The following is a 21,566-nucleotide window of genomic DNA, read 5'->3' as shown; positions in this document are numbered from 1 at the left end:
CCTTACATGTTACATGTCATTTCTGTTAAGTGATGGACATGAGTAGTGCGCAGGTGCACGTACGTTCTCAAAATAAAAAATGCGCTCCAGATCAAATAACGGGCTCCGCATACTGGCGCGCTCTCACTGTTCTGTCTTTGTGCTGGTCGTTGTTGAGTTTTGGCACAGGGGACAATTGGATAAGAAGGAGCAGGACAAGTAGACCTGCATCTCCTACCGTTTTTGAAATAAAGACAGTCAGGAGGAGAGTGATGATGATAATATCTTGAAGGATAACAGAATTTTCAGTGCTTTAAAATAATAACTGTTACTATTAAAAAGCTGTATTTTATTCATTTAATTTTCAGTGTTTTAAAAGTCATTTCAATAAATAGCTAAATACCATGGGACTTCAAAGACAGATATTTTGTTGTAATGCATTTGTTCATTTTCAATTGAAATTAAAGCACGTTTTCTACATATCCCATGATATTTTATTTTCTCATGAGGTGTATTACCAAAACACTCCGTCCATCTGCTCCTGGTCCGGCCACCCTGTCAAATTTTAGAACCCTTTGTGGCCCTCAAGTCAAAAAGTTTGCCCACCCCTGCGCTAGGCACTTGTGTCTATATATAACTAACAGGAAATGATAAAGTAGTGGTGGTTTGGGGTTACTGGGTGGAGCTGTTGATCAACCTTACCGCTGAGAGAAAGTAACTGCTTTTGAGTCTGGTGATCCTGCTGTGGATGCTACATTACCTTCTCCTTGATGGGAGTGGGACAAACAGCCCATGAGCAAGATGGGTGGGATCCTTCATGATGTTACTGGCCCTTTTCCTGAACCTCTCTGTTTGCACGTACATCCTTGATGGTGGGTAGGATGGTGCTAGTGATGCTTTGGGTAGTTTTGACCACCCGTTGTAGAGCCTTCCTGTGTGTCGCAGTGCAGTTTCCACACATTCAGCTTGTTAGGATGCTCTCTACTGCACGTCTGTAGAATGACATGAGTATAGATGTGCATTGTCCAGCTTTCTTCAGCCTCCTCAGAATGTAGAGGAGATTGTGAGCTTTCTTTGACCAGAAAGACAAAGGAGCAGAATTAGGCCATTCAGCCCATTGAGTCTGCTCTGCCATTCCATCATGGCTGATCCTGGATCCCACTCAACCCCATACACCTGCCTTCTCGCCATATCATTTGATGCCCTGACCGATCAGGAAACAATTAACCTCCACCTGAAATATACGCAGGGACTTGGCCTCCATCGCAGTCTGTGGAAGAGCATTCCACCGATTCACTATTATTTTGATGAGATGCTGCTTATCTACTGAGTACTTCCATCATTCTTAGTAACTGAGTGAATGGCAGATTTGCCCCTTTGCCTTATTTTTGATGCTTAATCCAAAAACTTACTTTCACTCTGTCACTCAAGGCTTCTCCTGCTCTGCTGACACCATATAACCCAATACATCGTCAGTGACTAAACCAGCAGAGAACTGAGCCACCCTGAATGAGAAAGGAATGCAGACCCCAACAAGGCTGAGTCCCAACAAAACCAGATGATCCCCCTGCAGGACAATGCCCATCCACAAGAGGAGGAATTGGCCACCACCAGATTATTAACTAGAGAGTAATCTTTGCACTGGATCTGCTAGCAATACTGGATGGGCACGGGGTTGAATGGTTGCAAGATTGTTCTAAGCTGTTTCAGAGACTATAGCAATCATGGGACTGACTTGGCTTGAATTAAATTTTCCACCGACACCCAAGCATAGAAAAGGAATGGAGAGTTAGCAAAACTAGGCAGCATTCATCCAATGACCATACAAGCTGCTAATTTGAACCATACTAGAAAAGATGAATATAAATTCCGTTGGGAGAGTTAAAACTTATGTGACTTCAATTCACAAGATTCCCTGTGTCTGCTGGACATCTAGGCTAGGACAGAGCATACAGCGTAACTTTGTTCTTATCTGACCAGAACAAAAGTAAAGGACAAAGTTGAAAATGCAGCCAGGATCTACTTTTGGAAAATATGCACAGACTTGTGTGATAAGAGGTATTCCCTTTTGAAACCTTCATCAAGACAGTAATGCTGTCAACAGGGGAGGTGATCATTTCCAGTATGATGCAAAAATATTTAATAACTGCAAAACTTCTTCTAAGTGCAGGAAGAGACAATAATTTAGCCAGGTGTGAGGGCGAACACAAGCAGTCAAGATTTGTGTCCATTGAACTGCTGATTTAAACACTTCAAATTCAAAAATGGCAATTCTAAATTTTGTGAATGAGGATTCAGCTGTCTGCAGGGACTTGCTTCTCTCCAAAGATCCATGTAAGTTGCCATGACAGCAGTTTGAAGAGGTGCCTATCCTGTTGGTTATAGGCTGTTGGATGCTCCTTTTCTGTCACTTCCCTCAGGTGTCACCCGTTTTTGGAAGATTTTTCTTCTCCCTAGTACCCTTAAACTAAGTTCCTGTCACTTTCCCATCAACAACCTCCACCAACTTTCTATCCACTTCCATGGGCACAGTTTCCTAGGAGAAGCAGGTGGAAGACATGGAGGTCAACTTGCTCCATTTTCATTCCTACACATGACCACAGTTGCCCAACGTTACCTCACTCTTCATCATTTCTTAAACTGCTTTGAGCCACAGATTCACAGAGAACTTTGAACAAATCTAACAGCACATAGTTGCATTTAAGCAGCACTGGAAAGCAAAATAACGTGACAAAGCCTATGTCGCTGTCACTGTGTGATGAGCTTGTTAGTTCCATTTGCTGACCTTTGCATTAAGTTTCTCTTCCTCAGTCCAAACAGAGCTGACACCTGCCACATGGTACCAGGTGGGGAAGATTAGTTTGGCAGAACTCAAGCAACTTGCAATGTTTTGTACCTGTCTTTCACCTTACAGAACATCTTGAAGGAGGGATAGGCTTCTTCGCACTAAAATGTGAACTATCAAAACATCATTACAGATGGGGAATAAGGAATGAAATACAAGTCTGACCATCCTGTATTTGATGCCTTAGCATCTCTGAAGACTGGATTTCTCTGCAAATTATTTAGTTCCAAGTCTACAAAAGGTTAAGGCAGGCCAGCATTGGACAATCACTGCACCTGTCTCAGGCCTAGGAATGTTACCCTCATCCTGTTAAAAATGAAGGAGTCATTCCATAAAAGAATAAAAGATTAGTGTTATTTGTCACATGTACCTCAAAACATACAGTGAAATGCATGGTCTGCATCAAATCAAATCAGTGAAGGGTTGCCACGCTTCCCGAGCCAACGTGGCATGCCCACCCCTCAGTAACACTAACCACATGTCTACAATACAGGAGGAAACCAGAGCACCCAGAGAAACCCACGCAGTTACAGGGAGAAGGTACAAACTTCGTATAGACAGCCGCGGAAACTGAAGCCAGATCTTACAGTTGGTTCTGTAATAGCGTTATGCTAACCACTATATTACTGTGTCACTGCTGCCATGCAGCAGAGTGAATCCAAGAGCACCAAGATTAGACTTCAGTGCAAATCTTTTCATATCACTTTCTTGCTATATGTACATTCCAAGTCATAAGATGCAAAAGACATGAACATACCTTACAACAGCTCTAATAACTACAATGATAATTAGCCACTGTATAAATGCTGAATCCTCTTAAAAGTGGCAGTTACAAGATTATTTTGTGGACATAGATAGTGTGAAACATATAAAAGATCCATAAATCAGGAGGGGCCATGAAAAGTCCCTGGCAAGTTGAAATACAGAGAATCCCAAACCATTTCAAGGATAACTAGGGAGAGGGTAGGACCACGCTGATAAAGGGGGAACATTTGCTTGGTTGCAGAGGAGGTGGGTGAGATCCCTAATGACTACTTTACAGCAATATTTACTAAAGGAAAGGACGTGGAGAATGGGGAGATTAGTGCCAAGTGTATTAATATGCTGGGGCATTTTGAAGTAAAGGAGGAGGTAGTGATAGGTCTCATAAAGAGCCTTAAGGTGGATAAGTCCCCAGGCCCTGATGGGATATACCCAAGTTATTGAGAGAGGCAAGGAAAGTGATTGCTGGGGCCTTGTCCAATATCTCCATATTCTCCCTTCCCACAGACAAGTCCCAGAGGGGAGTGTAGCTAATCTTCCATTTTCAAAAAGGAACCAGTGGAATTCCTGGAAAATGTAGAGTAGTGAGTCTCATGTCAGTGGTAGGTAGGTAAGTTAATGGAGAGAATTCTTGGGAATAGGATTTATGAGCATTTGGAAAACCATGGCCTAACTAGGGAGAGCCAACATGGCTTTGTGTGGGGCAAGGCGTGTCTTACTAACTCGATTGAATTTTTTGACAAGATGACAAGGGTGACTGATGAAGGTAGAGCTGTGGATGTTGTCTACTTGGATTTTACAAGGTCCCTCATGGGAGGCTCATCCAAAAGATTAAAATGCAAGGGATCCATGGTGAATTGGCCGTTTGGATTCAGAACTGGCTTGTCCATAGAAAACAAGAGGTAATGGTCGAAGAGAGTTATTCTAGCTGGATGCCTGTGATTAATGGTGTACTGCAGGAACCTGTAGTGGGGCCTCTGCAGTTTGTGATGTATATCAATGACTTGGATGAAAATATAGATGTGTGGGTTAGTAAATTTGCAGACAATACAAAGACCAATGGTATTATGGATAACATAGATGACTGACAAAGTATACGGTGGGATATAGATCAGTTGCAGATATGTGCAGAGAAATGGCAGATGGAGTTTCAAACTGCCAAATGTTTAGTTTTGCACCTTGGTAGGTCAAATGTAAAGACAGTGTTGATGAGCAGAGGGATCTTGAAGTCCAAGTTCATAGCTCCCTGTAAGTGGCTACACAGGTTGATAGGGTGGTTCAGAAAGCATATGGCATGCTTGCCTTTATCAGTCAAGGCACTGAGTTCAAAAGCCAATAAGTTATGTTGCAGCTTCAAAAAACTCTAGTTAGGCAACATCTGGAGTATTGCATGCAGTTCTGGTTGCCCCAATATAGGAAGAATGTCAAGGCTTTGGAGAGGGTGCAGAAGAGGTTTACCAGAATGCTGCCTGGTTTAGAAGGCAAGTGCTGTAACAAAATGCTGAACAATCTTAGGTTGTTTTCTCTGGAGTGGCAGAGGCAGAAGAAATATCTTTTTGAGGTTTATAAGACAATGAGAAGCATTAACAGAGTAGACAGGCAGCATCTGTTTTCAAGGATTGAAAAATCTAGTACCAGAGGGGCATGCATTTAAGGTGAGAGTGAGTAGTTTCAAAGGAGACGTGAGGAGCCAGTCTTTTACAAAGTATTGTCGATTGTGCTGCCTGATGTGGTGATAGAGGTAGATGCATCAGAAACTTTTAAGAGATGTCTAGATAGGCTCAAGAATGTGAGGAAAATTGAAGAAGGGCATTGTGTAGGCAGAAAAGATTAGTATAGTTGACTATTTGATTACTAATTTAAATGGTTTGATGAAGGATTGTGGGCTGAAGGGCCTGTTCCTGTGTTGTACTGTTTTACCGTATGTTCTATGTTCAATGAATGTAATAAAGTTTTCTCTACAGGTAGATCCCAGCATTCAATACAATTACCCATCAACAGACAAAATGGAGCTCTCAGTTCTTATTCTCTTATCACTGGAGTGTGATAGAACCTGAAACCATTTTTCTAAATACGTATTCAGAAGTAGATGCAAAACAAAATGCTTCAGAAGATAGCAAAAACAATTAACATTTGTCTGAAAAACACAAAATGCTGGCAGAACTCAGCAGGCCAGACAGCATCTATGGGAGGAGGTAGTGACGACGTTTCGGGCCGAAACCCTTCATCAGAAAGCAACATTTGTCTTATCCACAATGTGGAACTTTATGGTCATGTACGGCCAGATTTTGCCAGAAACAATTAATTGAATTGCAGATCAGCACTAACCTTCTAAAATATTGGTTTCCACAATTTCCTTATCTGGTTGCTTTTCTGGATCTTTGCTGGGGCCAACAGACTGGCATTCAATTGCTTCTTGGTTTAAAGAACAAGCATGAAGAGCTGGCAGTAAACCTCTCTGTTGTACCAGAAGGGTCAGGAGGTAGGAAGCTGTAACACAATCATACGGCTTTGTACTGATCGAAAGGTCCAAAGCTGCCTTCAAAAGTGTTTGCAGTTTCTCACTTCCCTGTGAGATGGAGTAGATAAGAATAGCATTTAATTAATTAATCGCTCCAGCAGAAAGAAAAAGCCTAATCAAGCACTCTACATAACATTGAGTATTATTACTTCTGATGGGATAATCCAAAACAAAATCAGAAAGTAACATCTGTGGCATTAATATTTGCACATGACATCCTACTCTAATATTTGCAGTGATGATTAAGAGAACCATCATTGAGACCAGAAGTGTATCAGCATGAGTCCCTGGAAATTCCCCAGATTAACATCAGCAATGACCTAAATCAGGAGTCAAAAAGAGTTTGGTGGAGAATCGCATCCCCAGGATTTGCAATGTTATAGTAATATAAGTTCAAATATATATCTGAATGCAAAGCAAATGGAAAACCCAAAAAAGAAACTACAGTGATTAACTGGAGGCCCCTTGAATTAAAAATGCCAGGTTTTGTTAAGGAGCAACAATTGTGCTTAAATTGACCAGAAATTTGCAAATAGCAAGTCATAACTCAAACTTCGTATCAGTAAGTTTCTGCGTTAATGACCAAAGTATTGCCTACAAGTCAGAATTATGAATGGAGTTCATGAACATGAAATGGAGTGGCATGAACATAAATTTCTCTAATTTCCCCCCTGCCCTTTCTTCTTTTTTCCATTCCCCATTCTGGCTCCTCTCTTACCCCTTCTCTTCTCCTCACCTGCCTCTAATGCCCTTTCCCTTTCTCCCATGGTCCATTCTCCTCTCCTATCAGATTCCATCTTCTTCAGCCCTTTACCTCATCCAGCAATCACCTCCCAGCTTCTCATTTCATATTCACTCCCCCACTTCCCCCCTCACTTGGTTTCACCTATCACCTGTCAGCTTGTACTCCCTCCCCTCCCCCCATCTTCTTATTCTGCCTTCTCCCCCTTCCTTTCCATTTCTGATGAAGGGTCTCGGCCAAAAACATCAACTGCTTATTCCTCTTCACAGATGTTGAGATGTTGGCTGACCTGCTGAATTCTTCCAGCAGTTTGTGTGTGTTGCTCTGGATTTCCAGCATTTGCAGAATCTCTTGTGTTTACGAGGCTCCTTCATAAGTTAGAAGAAGCAAACCATTACACAGACTTGGTCAGATATATATCTGGCCAAAAATATAAAGACATGCTTCAAAGCTCTAATTTAAATCTGTTACCTGTAATCCTAAAATTGCAGCTGGAAGTTTCCTAATCAGATTATAGGCCAAGATCTTAACTTCCTCAAAGGTGCTGTTCAAACACCCTAACAAAGCATCTGCATAGGCAGGCCGAAAGGCATCAGTTATCTGAAACACGCTGTAACTTCGATCTGTAAAAAATTAAGTTTGTAAAAATGCAAAGTTATTCTATTAAAATTAATCTTCAAAGTTTTTATGTAACATATAGCTTTATGTTACTGCAATAGTTTGTTCTTCTGCGGCATGGGTTCCCAACTTTTCTAAGCCATGAACCAATACCATTAAGCAAGAGCTCCCAAGCTGGGAGCCCCTGCTCTAGAGAAACTAAGTTCCCCCCCCCCCCCAACTTAAAGGATGAAAACTGAATTGCAGATCCCTGAATTCTTTCTGATATTAAACATTAGTGAGTGTGTAAAACAAGCTGCAAAAATAATAAAACAAGGTCACCAAAATCATGTTAAGATTAAACATGAATGGGGAAACATCAGTGTCTTTGGACAGCAAAAGGTGTTGTGGTAGTGAAGACATAAGTCTGAAGGTGAATATTATTTTCAATGTCTGTTAAGAAATGTTTGGAAATAAAGAAGGACTCTACCAGGAAGAAGGAACTGTTAGTAACACGTACAAACATAAAAGACAAAAGAAACAGGGTGGTTCCCAGTTTAGTGGGAACACACCACTATAAAAGGCGGCAGCTGTCATGGAGAGAAAGATGGGAGAGTGGAAAAATTATGGGCTGAGATCTAAGCAGGCAGAATGACCTGGAGGATGTGGACTGGTGAAGCAAAAGCCATCTGAATAGATGATAAATAAAAAACAGCAGGCTGCAGCAGGAATACAATGCAAAGGAAGAGAAAAGAGGAGGCATCAGAAAAACCGAGGCAGATAAAGAAAGCCTTTAGTTCCTGGGCTTGAACTAATTCTTTATATCGAGAAAGAGATGAGACAAGAGAGATCCTCATGTAATGGGAATTGTGGGAAGAGTAGGAAGACAGAAGAAACGTGGTGGGAGAATTGGTAGAAGAGAAAAGAAACCATGATTGAAATGCTTTCAAGGATGATCTTACATTGGTGTGAGGTACCGAAAAGACGAGCACGGCCTGACACCAGTGAAATTGCCAGCTGAATCTGAGGATCAATTTCTAACCCGTCATGGGACAGATATACTCAATTTCTGCACTAAAGAAATGAAGGTCAGACTAGGACAATTGATCTGGAAGAGACAGAAACAAAAGTACTAGTAATTTAAGAATCTAAAGAAGTAAATTATTGTGGTAAGTAGTGGCTGAAGCCCAGGATGTTGAGTTTCACACAACATAGCTGAGTTACCAAGGATACCCAGTAATAGCCACTTAGTAACGTGTGACCAGGGCACAGAGAGGGCTGCCTTATTGCAAACTTACCTTCCAGATTTTCAGAAAGTTCTGCAATTATTCCTAAGAGACTCAAGACAATAAATTTGCTTGGGAATGAAGCACCAGGAAATAGAGCTTGGAATAGTCTGTCACACACCCAGATCAAAAAATCCTGAAACATAAAAAGACCATGTATGAAAACTGAACTAGTCCCACATTTCAGCTATGAATTTGTAATAATGTTAATATATCCAAACTGCCGAGGATCTCAGTCAACCTTGTGCTGCTTATGGCAGCTGGACAATGTTATTTGGGAATTTGCAGTGAAAAAAAGGATTCCAAAAAATGACATGATAAAGGCACGAAGAATGGTGCAGGTTAAAGGGACCAACAAAAATATACAACTTTGTCAGTAACTGACTGAATTACTGTGCACATCTCCATCATTTTCTGGATTGTCCCCATTGCAGTACTTAGTATAGAGCATCTATCAAAGGATAATTTACTGACCTCAAGGCTCTGTGCAAGGCAGTTTATGTAAAATTTTCTTAGTCCAGCACAACTGAGACTTTGGCAATGTACACATTTAATCCACTTCTTCTTAAAAAAGATGTCACACGATAATGTGTCAGTGAAACAGCAGTTTCAAAAGAGCGCAGGCAACAAAAACTGGTATGTTTGAAGAAAACATGGCCAACGGGTCCACGTGAGGGTAAAAGGATTATAGGAACCAGGACCTAGTTGGCAGTCAGGGAAGTGGGAGCAGGGAGCAGGGACTCAGGGCCCATTGTGTAGGAAGAGAGTGTGGGAACTGGGTCCCCAGAGAAATGGCCAGGGAGTACAGAAGCCTGGGAGTCAGTTAAGCAGAAAGCGTGTGGGAACTGAGTGGAAATTACAAATATCATGTGGTGAGCTGGATAACAAACCATCAGGACTTCCAAATGATGGGATAGGATATTAGCAGTGTTTTACTGTACTCTTAAAACGGGAATCAGTATTAGCAGACCATTTTTTAAAATAGAGTACATCTCAGAAGTTAATGTATCACAGCTAAAAAACAGAGGTGCCCGATAAGGATAGCACAAAGGATCTCGGCAACATGCTGATCTAATCACGGGAAATGAAATAAACAAGTGACAATACTCATGACAAGGCATGAGGGTCTTCTACCAAATCTTAGAAAAGGGCAAGGACAGTATTGCAGGGTTTGTGAAGGCAACCTCGACAACATGCTTAATTTGCAACTGGATAGGAACTGAATCCTGCTTCATGGGTCTTACAATTGGAGTTTTGGTGAATTATTATTTGGTTCTATTTCTGCTAAATAAGAATTAAATTAAAGCAAATGGAAATCCTTATAAATGTGGAAGGATTTGGTCTTTTCCCAATTGTATCATTTCTGCCTGTTATACAATTAGAAGAATCCTGAAAAGCCATCCAGAAAAAGAGATGACTCTACTTCAGTTATTCAGTCTCTTCGTGACACAGGGAGTGAGTCACTGTTTAGTTTGTAGATTCCTGCCAATGACCCAGTTTTCATGTTTATTTTGGGACAGACTACCATAAAGCAAGCAGATGTTACATTTAAAAATTTGATTTGATATAATGCTGCACTTTATCATAATCCCTCTCTGTACATTGTCACACACCAAGTCCTCAATCACTTTTTTGACAAGAAATAAAATTTCAAAGATAAAAAACGCTTAAGATTAGACCAAAGTATGGGTGAGTAATTCTTGCAAAATACACCTTTGAAAATAGTTCAGTGAAATACAGTAATGTAATTGAAAAACCGGAATATTGTTTTATTTTTAACAGTCGGTTGCATCATGTACATCAATTATAGATTCAATTTCAATCAATTTTCTTTTGCAAACATATTGTTGGTCTGTACCTTGTACTGTTGAAGCTGAGCTTCTGGATCTTGAGTATTTGTTTTTTCTTCACATCCAGTGCTCTTCTGCCTATTAATAGCCTGGGTTTGTTTATAAAGCATTTGGGAATTATCCCGTATCCTGTAGAATAGCTGCATCAAAAAATTATTAAATGGGAGGAAAAGTAAGTTGAAGTATCAAGAACATCTTTAATGATATTGATAACAGTGCCTTTTATCATGATAATGTTGTTGGAAGGCTGATACAACAGCAGAATCAAAACTGGCTTACCTTTTTCATGACCCACACAATTTTCTGCCTCATTGCAGCAGACTGACTGTTCATGTTATATGAAAGGAAAAATTTTACTAATTCCATCTCTTGCTGAGATACCGCTTCTGTAGTACGGTTTGTCTCACAAATCAAACCCAAGGCATCAAGACGGACCTGCAGTAAGAATGGGTTAGTTTTTATAACTTTGTTATTTTAAACGTTCCTTAGTTCCTTAGATTGGTTAAGAGGGGGTGAGTGAGAAGATCTCTGCTGAATTACTAGGTGGCAAAATCTGAAGCAATTTCATTGGTAGGAAATATGGAAAAAGAGTATTTAAAAATAATAATATATGTAGAGTGTTCCTAGTACTCAAATCAAAGAAAGTTAACACAAAGATTCAGCAGACAATCAGGGAAGGATATCGGATGCTTGCTTGCTTTGAAGGATGGTGAAAATAGAAGTTTTTCTGTAATTAATTGAAAGGTTGGTGCGACTACATTTGGATACACTATATAGACATGCTGATCTACCCAAAGGTAGATCAATTAGTGGGGCTATTCTGACCGCTCACTGGATTGAGTGGGGAGGGGAGGGCCAGGCTCTGCAGGCTGGCAGAGCCAATGGCTGGGTCGTTGAGCAATTCATATTTTTTTTCCCTCTATTATTATGTATTGCATTGCACTGTTGCAATAATTATGTATTTCATGACATATGCCGGCGATATTAAATCTGATTCTCATGTCGAAAACGTTTAAAACTTAGATGGGTGATTACTGCAATTCCAATTCAGCAGAGGGAATCTAAATCTAACCTAGGGTGAATGTGGGTTTGGCATTGCTGCCTGAGCGAATATGGGAAAGGTGCCATGAGAAGGTTACAAATCTTTAAAATTTTCTTGAGAGGCGTGGATGTTCAATCGATGAGAGTGCCTAAAACTGTGACCGTGTTATTGCAAGCATTAAAAGAATTGTGGGTTCAAGGAAATCAAGGATTAAGGCAGGGATCTGGAGTGCCCACTTTCAATGTGGTAAAATATAAACTAGTAAACTTTAGTCGAAAGGTAGAAGAGAAAGAGGAATAGTGAAGTCTATAAAAGCTATTATCCCAGTATGATCCAATGCTTTTTAAAGACAGGGCATACATAACCTTGCAGTTTGGCTGGGGCAAGGTGGGAGGAATGAAAAAAGAATTTTCACCAAATATTTCATAAAGAAGCCTCTGAGGGAGTTTTCAATGAGTGAAGCAGAAAACACACGGCAGCACGGTAACATAGCAGCCAATGTAATGCTTTACAGGCCCAGTGCTCAGGGTTCAGCTCCCAGCATTGTCTATATGGAGGTTGTACATTCTCCCCATGACTGCATGGGTTTCTTCCAGGTGCTCTGATTTCCTCCCACGATCCAATAACTTATGGATTAGTAAGGGCTCATAAGACGTGGGCATATTATACCACTTCTTTTGTCCATCCTCCTAATCTGTCCAAGTCTTTTGCAGACCCCCTGCTTCCTCAACACTACCTTCCCCTCCTTCTATCGTCATATCATCCACAAATCCACTGATTCCATCCTCCAGATCATTAGCACAGAACATGAAAAGTAGCAGTCACAATACCAGCCCCTGCAGAACACCACAAGTCACCAGCAGCCAATCAGAAAAGGCTTCCTTTATTCTCACTCTTTGCCTCCTAGATTTCAGAAAATTTATCCATTCCAGTGGCTTTCCTTCATATAACGGCTCTGATCTTGTTAAGCAGCCTCGCGTGTGGCAACTTGTTATCGGCATACTGAACTTCCAGGTAAACAACATCCACTGATTCTCCTTTGCCTATCTTGCCTGCTGTTTCTGCAAAATGTTCCAACAGATTTGTCAGGCAAGATTTCTTCCAAATGAAACCGTGCTGTTTTTGGCCTATTTTATTGTGGGCCTTCAAGTACACAAAACCCTTTTTCTTAATCATGGACTAATCTCATCAGAACCCTGGGAGTGAGCTCATCTGGTCCAGGTGATTTATTCATCTTCAGATCTCTCAGCTTCCCAAGAACCTGTGATAGTGCAGTTACAGCCAAGGAAGGACAAGTAGCTAAAACTGAAAGACTATTCAGAGGAGAAAAGGATTGAAGAAGGTTAGAGTAGCAAAACCATGGATTTGAAAATAAGAAAGAGGATTTTAAATCTGTGTCCTTTTGTAACATGAATCATTGCAAATAATGAGCACAGGACTGAAGAATGAATGGCAAGATGCAAGCTTTAGATGACATCAGGTTGACAGAATTAATATTTCAAGTAAGAAGTACAGTGCGCCATTACAGAGATAGACACTGAAGAGACTGATAATAAATAGGGAAAAGCATGAAATAAGTGAACCTCTTCCCTAGGAAGGTTCCTGTGGATTGTTGAGGGAAATGTCATCCACGTGGGGTTAATGGAGTCAAAAGTGTGCATGCACAGCATTTTTTGGAGGTATCAAAGGGAAACCAGATTTTGTCAATAACAGTGTGCAGCTCCTTCAACGGTGTTTTCCCAAACCGTTCCTATTCTCCGCTGAAAGAAATAACTTTTTCCAGGAACTCATTGAAAGCCCCCAAAATTTCCCAGTGCAGTGGAAGTTGACTGAAAAAAAAGGTTCGCTAATTGTCGATACCTGTTCGTGCTTGTGAACCAAAGCCTGTTTCATCAGGCTAATGGGTATCAGTTGGTCCCACGTGGATTTTTCAGCAGTGCTCCAGAGCCCCTGAGCTCTAGCTGTCCTTAAGCAAGTCATCAGTGCTCCGAGAGCACCGCTGCAGCTGAATGCACCTGGCAGAAACAAACCAAGGAATTTTAGTGGCAGGAAAAGTCAAATTACTTTGTAATTACCAATCTGCTTAAAACTTCCTTTTACTCTGTTATTCTTATTTCCATGTGGAGTCCATGCTTAATACATATTCAAGGGGTATCAAAATATTCAATTTATAATTCAATTGACATCAAAACTATTAGAAAATTTGCAGGAAAAATATTGGACATTACAAACTAAAAAACTTGTGTAAAAATGCTAACATTTCATTTATTATTAATGTATTAAAAGTATGCAATTCCCTTTTTGCAGAACATGTACATTGAAGTTATATGCATAATATTAACAAAGAATGTGAAAAATGTTCTCACAAAATATGGAAACCAATTGGGATGAATATCTAGTCAAGTGTGCTAATACTGGAATGGGTATCTTCAGCCTGAAGGTGGCCATGTCTTAATTCTACCATTCTATAAAGCGTAGGAAATAATTTGGCTCATAAAGTCCCTGCTGGCTCTCAGAGCTATTCCATTAGTCACAGTCACCCACTTACTTTCTTAAGATCTCTTTTATCTCACTTCTCTATTAACTCCCCACTGATTCTCCTACTACTCAACACAACAAGCAACTTCCAATGACCAATGAACCTACTAATCTGCCCATCTTTATTATACAGGATGAAACTAAAACAGAGGATGTGCATGTAGTCACAGTGGGAACACACAAAACACCACACAAACAATACTAGAGCTCAGGATCACAAACCCAAGGCACTGGATTTACCAGGCAACTGCACTACATGCTGTGCCACTTCTGCAATAAACATGACAATTATCACACTTACAATAGTACGAATAATTATTTTTATTGGTTATCACTCTTGTTATATGTGTGGCTCTGAGGATATTTTAGTTAGCAGGCTCTTCATCAAATGGATTAGCAATCGCAAACATAATAATAGGGATATCCAAGCATAACACACAGGCACATGCACCTATTGTCTGTCTGTATTCTGGACTTAAGTAAATCAAAGAACTTGGTTTACGAATCAGCTTCAACGACAGAAATCAAAACTTCAACGATGAAGTGGAATAGTAATACTTATGTCAGTTCTAACCAAAAAGCTCCAAAACCTGGGCCTCGATACCTCCCTCCGAAAATGGATCCTTGACTTCATAGTCTGTGTGGATTGGAAAAAATACCTCCTCCTTGCTGACAATCTACACTGACGCACCTCTAGGGTTCGTGTTTAGCCCACTTCTCTACTCTGTCTCCACACCCACAAATGTGTGACTATGCATTGCTCAAAGGCCATCCATAAATTTGCTGATGACACAATCATTGATGGCAGAATTTTAGATGGTGAATAGGAGGCATGCAGGAGTGAGATAGATCAGCTAATGGTATGGTATTACATCAACAATCTTCCACGCAACGTCAACAAGACCAATAAATTGATTGCGAACTTCAGGAAGGGTAGGTCAAGGGGATACACACTGTGTTGCCTTTATGGCAGTTATTTAGTTTATAATATTTTCGCTTTAGTAAGTTGTTTGTTAGCATTCTAGTTAAACTTAGGATTGCTTAAAGTAAATTTGTTGTCTGTGATATATCGCGGCATGCGATGACATCGCATCCGGTTTCGCCGCGTCCTGGGGGAAAATACCGGTTTAGAGAAACGGGAAGGTGGGGGGCACACACGTGCGAGTCCAGTGCAAGAAAGGTTGTCTCTCTACTCACTAGAAACGTAGTGAGGCAACGCCGTAAGTCATGAGATAATCGATATGTTGAATTAAAATGTTAACGCCGATCCTGTTAAAAGTAACAACGTTCGATAAGGTTTATGTTTTCGTTAGTTCAAGAGTTGCGGATCGTTTGTGTTGAAGTGTATTTAAAGCAGTCAATGGCGTAGGTAGATTCTGGCTGTATGCTGCACTTTAATGTAATGTAGTTGTTGTAGTTTTACTCTTGCAAGTATTTACGATGTAAATGTAATATCAAGAAGGAAACAAATGCTGTACAAATCTTGTATTGTTTTATCAACAGTTTTCACCATACGTTAATGAGGAAGAGCGAACAGTAAATGGTTAATCTTACTGCGACCCTGTTTTCAGTGACTACGGTTTATCTCGGTGTTTAGTTCAGCGTTCCGTTACACCCGAGCGAGAACACTACACACACCATTCCTCATCGAGGGAACAGAAGTGGAAAGATCTGTGCCAAGGCCAAAATACTGATGCAATTACAAAGGTATGACAGCGGTTACATTTCATTAGATTTGGTATGTCACCAAAGACCCTCACAAATTTCTAAAGATATATCATGGAAAGCATTCTAACTGATTGCATCACTGTTCCCCCCGGCTTCCGCCCAGAATCGGGAAAAGCTACAGAACGTTGTAAACTCAGCCAGCTCCATCATTGGCACTAGCCTCCCCAGCATCCAGGACACCTTTAAAAAACAATGCCTCAAGAAGGCAGCATGCATCACCAAGGACCCCCATCACCCAGGACATACCCTCTTCTCACTGCTACCATCAGGGTGGAGGTACAGGAGCCTAAAGGCACAAATTCAACATTTCCGGAAGAGCTTCTTCCCCTCTGCCATTGAATTCCTGAATGGACAATGAGTCCATGAACACTTCCTCAGTATTTTACCCTCCCTTGTTGAACTACTGATTTCATTTATTTTTTATAGATACTCCTTTTTGTAATTTATTGTTTTTATCACTATGTATTGCAATGTACTCCTGTCACAAAACAAGTCTGAACAAGCAATGATTGTTTGATCATGCAGAGCAGATCAAAGGCACTAAGTAAAAACTGTGGGCTGAGACCAAAAAGCAGGTTTGGGTAGGGTCACTACAGTCAGCTGGACTCAACTCAGACCAACAGGAAGGGAGAAAGACCCTGACCCTATATCCTACCTAAGCTGCTCATAATTTTATAACCTTCCTGCTTCTGGTGCGCCAGAGAAAACAACCCAAGTTTGTCCAACCTTTCCTTACATCTCATATTCTCTAAAAATAAAATATAAATATATAAAATTAATCAACAGTTGCAATTTTGGTCAGAGATCCTTCTTCAGGACTGAGGAGGAAGGCGGAAGATGCCAGAATAAAAAGCTGGGAGGAGGCTAGCTGGAGTGTCGAATGAGCTGCCAGATGAAGTGGTAAATGCGGGCTCGCTTTTAACACTTAAGAAAAACTTGGACAGGTACATGGACGAGAGGTGTATGGAGGGATATGGGCCGGGTGCAGGTCAGTGGGTCTAGGCAGGAAAATGGTTCTGCACAGCCAAGAAGGGCCAAAAGGCCTGTTTCTGTGCTGTAATGTTCTGTGGTTCTATGGAAAGTGATAAGTGAAGCCAAGTGGGTGGGAATGGTCAAGGGCTCAAGAAGAAGGAATCTGATAAGGAGAGCAAACCATAGGAGAAAGGTGAGGAGGAAATGACCCAGGGGAAAAATATAGGCAGGCGAGAAGGGGTGAAAGGTCAGAATTGGGAATGGGTGGGGGGGAGGTGTTTTCTTTTTAGCCAGAAGGAGAAAGCGATACTTATGCCATCAGGTTAGAGGCTACTATTGGAGTATAAAAGTTGCATTGTTTGCTGTGTAACCAAAACTATGTAGTCAGCTTTGAGCTTGCTATTTGCTATGCATGTATCCAATTTAGTAGGAGAATGAAATCTTAAGAATGTAGAAGATAATGGGGTGTTAATTGGATGTAGCTAAAAGATGTAGATTAGAACATGATTAAGTCAATGGATAGAAACAATAGTGGCTGATGTACTTGTGATACACAACTGTAGACCCATTGGATATGCTAATACAATTAAACCAGGAGATTGCTATAAAAATGCTATGTACAAGGATCGGTGGGCAATCAGCAACTAGCTCAATGACTGTCTCAGCTTTGATTTGCAAATTAAAGTTTAATACTTCTTGAAGAATCTTCTGTGTCTCCTGGTCATTTGTGGGGCACGAGAAACCACGACAAAATTGGTGACCGCAGCAGGACCGGAAAGAGACCCGCGGAAAGGAAACGGCAGATTGGGGATGCTTCCCAGTCCTCCAGGGACCCCCACAAGGCTAACAGAATTAAGGGTGCACCCAAACAAAAGGTAAGTGCTTTTGGCGACAATTTGGACTAAGAATTCTGTTGGTTTTGGGGAGGTCTTGGAGTCTCAGAAGTGTGGAACCACTGCCGAAGGGTCTTGCTGGTCCAAAGAATCTGGCACAATTGGGGGTTAACAGGAGGCTCAGAGGATTGATCAAGAACACTACAGTGAGGGTAAGTACAAATAAGCTAATAAGAAGTTAAGTGAAGAAAAATTCCACGTGGTGTTGGTAAGTCCCTGTGGATACCACTTCGTATAAAACGAAGGTCTGAATGGGCAGGGAAAGGGAAAATAGAGAAAATCCTCGTGGATACCGCCTTAAGAGATAAGGGTCTGAATAGACGAGGTGCAAAGAGAAAGTTCTGTGGATATTGCTCTGAATACAGAATAGGAAACAAGGACAGTCCAATATACAGTTTAAAGCACTGATAGATAGATGATAAACCAGGCATAGAATTAGAGTAAATAATATTATCCAGTAAACAAACTGTGAATCTCTGAAATACCTTAAAAAGAGAGAACAACATGACAGGTAAAGGAACAGCAGTAGAGATTCTGAGCAAAAAAAATCCCGGTAAATAAAAATGAGATCACCAAAACTTCAGAAAAATGGGAAAAGAGAACCAAAAACCCGGTCACAAAATGGCCAAGAGAAGGAACGTTTGATGCAAGCTCGTGCGAAGAAATGGAGGCACTAATTAAAAATTACAAACCAGAAGATAAATCTAAGAAAAGAGGGCAAAAAAGAGAACGAGAAATGGAAGTGCTAAAACTCTTCAGAACGGAGGGAGAAAGGCTGAGGAGGACAGGTAGAATATTGATTACAAGCGAGGAAGACACTAAGGTGTTGGAGAAACAGCCTGTTAGAGAGAGAGGAAGGTACAGTGAGAAGCTGGCTTCAGCTCCGTACCCGGATGTGAAAGAAACAGTAAAGCCCCCTCCCTATAATGAGGAAGGAACCCCTAAGCAGTGCCCCCTGCTGACGGGAACAGTAAACATGCAGGGAGAAGTACAAGTTTGGGATAATGAGGAGGAAAAAAGACAATACGAGAAGGAAAAAGCGGCGATATGGAAGGAGATACAGGCAGAAAGGATAAAGGTGGAACAGGCAAAGAGAGAAATGAAAGAAGAGATTGAACGGATGAAATACTTGAGAGAGGAAAAGGAGTATGAGGAGTATCGGTTATACCGTAGAAATAAACAGACTAGAAAAGAAAGGGGCTCATCAGGGCAGGAAGAGATGAGGCATTCAAGAGGAAGTGGAAAAAAGATAGGAGATGAGAGTCTTGGAGAAACACAAGAGAGAAGGGAATCAAGCATGAGTAAGGATCATGAGGAGTCCCTGCCACAGGTGTACAGACACGGACAGGAAGAAAGAGAAGGTGACTCATTGGAGGAGCAAAAGTTAAGTGGAGAGAGAAAGGATGTGAGAATTTGTGGGGAAGAGGTAGGAGGCAGAAGCCTAGAAGAGCAGATGAGGCGGTAGGGGAGCAACTTGCGGAAGTAGAGAGAGATCTAGATAAGTTACTGAGAGGGGATTGCCAGAGGAGATGCGAAAAATACTCCGGGGGCCAACCAAGTATTGAATCAAGTCAGAAAATAAGGACTCCACAAGGAGACCGAGGGAAGAAGAGGACCCCGGAGAAATTTGTGTGGGAGGCAGTAAAGACATACCCTGAGACAGATGGGGAGTCAGGCGAGGAGGAGAGCCAGGGCAGGTGGGAAGAAGGAGGAAGAATGATGCCGTTGTTAGTTAAAGGATCAGGACAAGTGCAGTACATCCTTGGGGATCCCAGGACCGTGAAGGGCTGAAAAACACTCTGCCCAATCTACATGAAGGTGCAGGGAAATGGATTAGAGCCTTTGAAGAAGAAACAGCTGGACGATTATTGGCTATGGGAGATTTGAAGGCACTATTGATAAGGTTGATGGGAACCTCCAAATTTAACGAACTAATGGAAATGGCTGGCATAGTAAACTCGAACGACCCGAGAACTGATGGAGACGGGTTTGACAGAGTGAGGCAGAGGGTACGGCAGGCCCTCAGGATGTTTTATCCACCCAAAGTGGACCCCAAAGCCTTAAAGGGGGATCCACTGGGGACACTGAAAACCCAGCAGCCTACGTAGAAAACCAGTTGAAAAGGTGGAGACTGGAGACTGAGCAAGCGGTGGAAAATAGCTTATTTATCATCACACTGTTCCGACATAGCATTTTGGATGCAATGCCTCCACAAGTAAAATCCAAACTGGAGGAAGTGGTTGGGCTGATGTCAATGACCCCACAAGAATTTAGAGACCACGTAGTCCATGCGGTTGAGAAATACCGGAAAGACAAATGAAGGTTGGCTGAGCAGCAGGAAGAGGTGCAAAGAAAGTTAATACAAATGCAGCTTGAAGAACTCAAAAAGAAGGAAAAAGAGAAAAGCAAAAAGATGCTGCCAGCAACCACCGGTCCGAGTACAGCCATCGAACTGGATGAAGCAATTGGAGGAACCAATCATACTGTAAGACAAGGGCCAGAAAACCCCATGCCAATAATCAACGTCTTTGGAGGAGCATTCCCATAAATGCCCTATCAGGAACAGACTAAATTCAAACAGCCCAGACAGGACTGGAAGTCCCAAGGAGGGGGACAGAGGAGCTATGGGCAGAGGGGACCAGTGAGGAAATGGGGAAAGAGAGGTAGAGAGATTGTGCTGGGGATGTAATCAGCCAGGTCACATGAGAGGAGATTGTCCGTTTACACCATGGCCTGTCACACACCAGCAGGAACCGATAAGAAGGGAACTAAAGTTTAGCCAAGGACCAGCCCCCACAGGCCCAAGCAGACCTGTGAACCCCTATGCGAGGTATTGGGGTGCCCCGAGAACTCGAGTGGGAAGGGACATTACCCAATGATAACAAGGGAGGCAGACGAGGAACCCATTGTTCAGGTTATGTTAGAAGGGCAACTGACAGCAATGGTGATAGATACTGGAGCCACGTACACTTGTGTACAGCCCCAGTATGCCTTTCACCTTCCCATGTCAGGAAAGTTTATTAAGACGGTAGGGTTCGCGGGGAAAACACAGTTGACACAGTGCACGGCTCCAGTGCAGTTGAGAATGGGAAATAAAGGAATTGTTTTGCCAGTGCTAGTATTTAAAGGAACTCCGATTAATTTGTTAGGCAGAGATGCCTTATTGAAACTGGAATTAAAATTAGAATCCACCAGAAATGGGCTGAGTGTGGAAAGAGCAGGGGCTCAATTGATAGTGCGAGAAGACAAGAAGGCTAATGTCTTTTGGATAGGAGACATCGCAGATCAGATTCAGGGAACCTGGGGAAAAATGGAAAGAGGATGTGCAGGCTATATTACCCAGGACTGTAATGCCCAAATCTGAGCTACATTGTACAGTGATTTTTGACGAGACTCAGAACGGGGAGTTAGAGGAGAGATGGCATCTGGAGGCATGTACCCAACAGCACCTGGAAGGGGAGGCTGTGATAATTGGAAAGCAAGGGGCAGCTTTACAAGTTAAGTGGAACACCTTTTTAGAAAAATGGTACAGGATACCGGAGGCTGCGCCCCACGTAACGTTGTTGGTAAACAAGGTATATCAGTCTAAAGACTTAGGACCCTTTGTTGAGTGTTGAAACCATAACAGTGTGGAGGAAAATCACGCCAGAGGTGTGGATATCAGAAGACAACAATTGCATTAAAATAATAGTAGGTGTAGATATGGTAGGGACAGTGAGAGAGGTTGAAATAACTCTCCAACCACATATGCCATTGCTGGGAAAGGAAAGAGGCCAGCAGAAAGATATAAGGTTAGATGAGTTGCCATCTA

At 41.7% G+C, this 21,566-nt stretch overlaps 1 protein-coding gene across 3 annotated transcripts in view; it reads right to left on the bottom strand.

Moving 5' to 3' along the window:
* Nucleotides 1–21,566, bottom strand: part of LOC132402765 (thyroid adenoma-associated protein homolog) — a 440,832-nt gene that overhangs the window by 391,768 nt on the left and 27,498 nt on the right. For all 3 annotated transcript variants that reach the window (XM_059985752.1, XM_059985753.1, XM_059985754.1), the window contains 6 exons: nucleotides 13,485–13,639; nucleotides 10,862–11,017; nucleotides 10,591–10,722; nucleotides 8,745–8,868; nucleotides 7,321–7,472; nucleotides 5,915–6,155 (listed from right to left, as the gene is read on the bottom strand). In XM_059985752.1, coding sequence (XP_059841735.1) covers nucleotides 5,915–6,155; nucleotides 7,321–7,472; nucleotides 8,745–8,868; nucleotides 10,591–10,722; nucleotides 10,862–11,017; nucleotides 13,485–13,639 — 960 coding nt within the window. The remainder of the gene's footprint in view (nucleotides 1–5,914; nucleotides 6,156–7,320; nucleotides 7,473–8,744; nucleotides 8,869–10,590; nucleotides 10,723–10,861; nucleotides 11,018–13,484; nucleotides 13,640–21,566) is intronic.

This window comes from Hypanus sabinus, chromosome 12, assembly GCF_030144855.1.
Source record: "Hypanus sabinus isolate sHypSab1 chromosome 12, sHypSab1.hap1, whole genome shotgun sequence".
In the NCBI taxonomy this organism is placed as follows: domain Eukaryota; kingdom Metazoa; phylum Chordata; class Chondrichthyes; order Myliobatiformes; family Dasyatidae; genus Hypanus; species Hypanus sabinus.
This window is presented reverse-complemented; position numbering and strand designations above follow the sequence as displayed.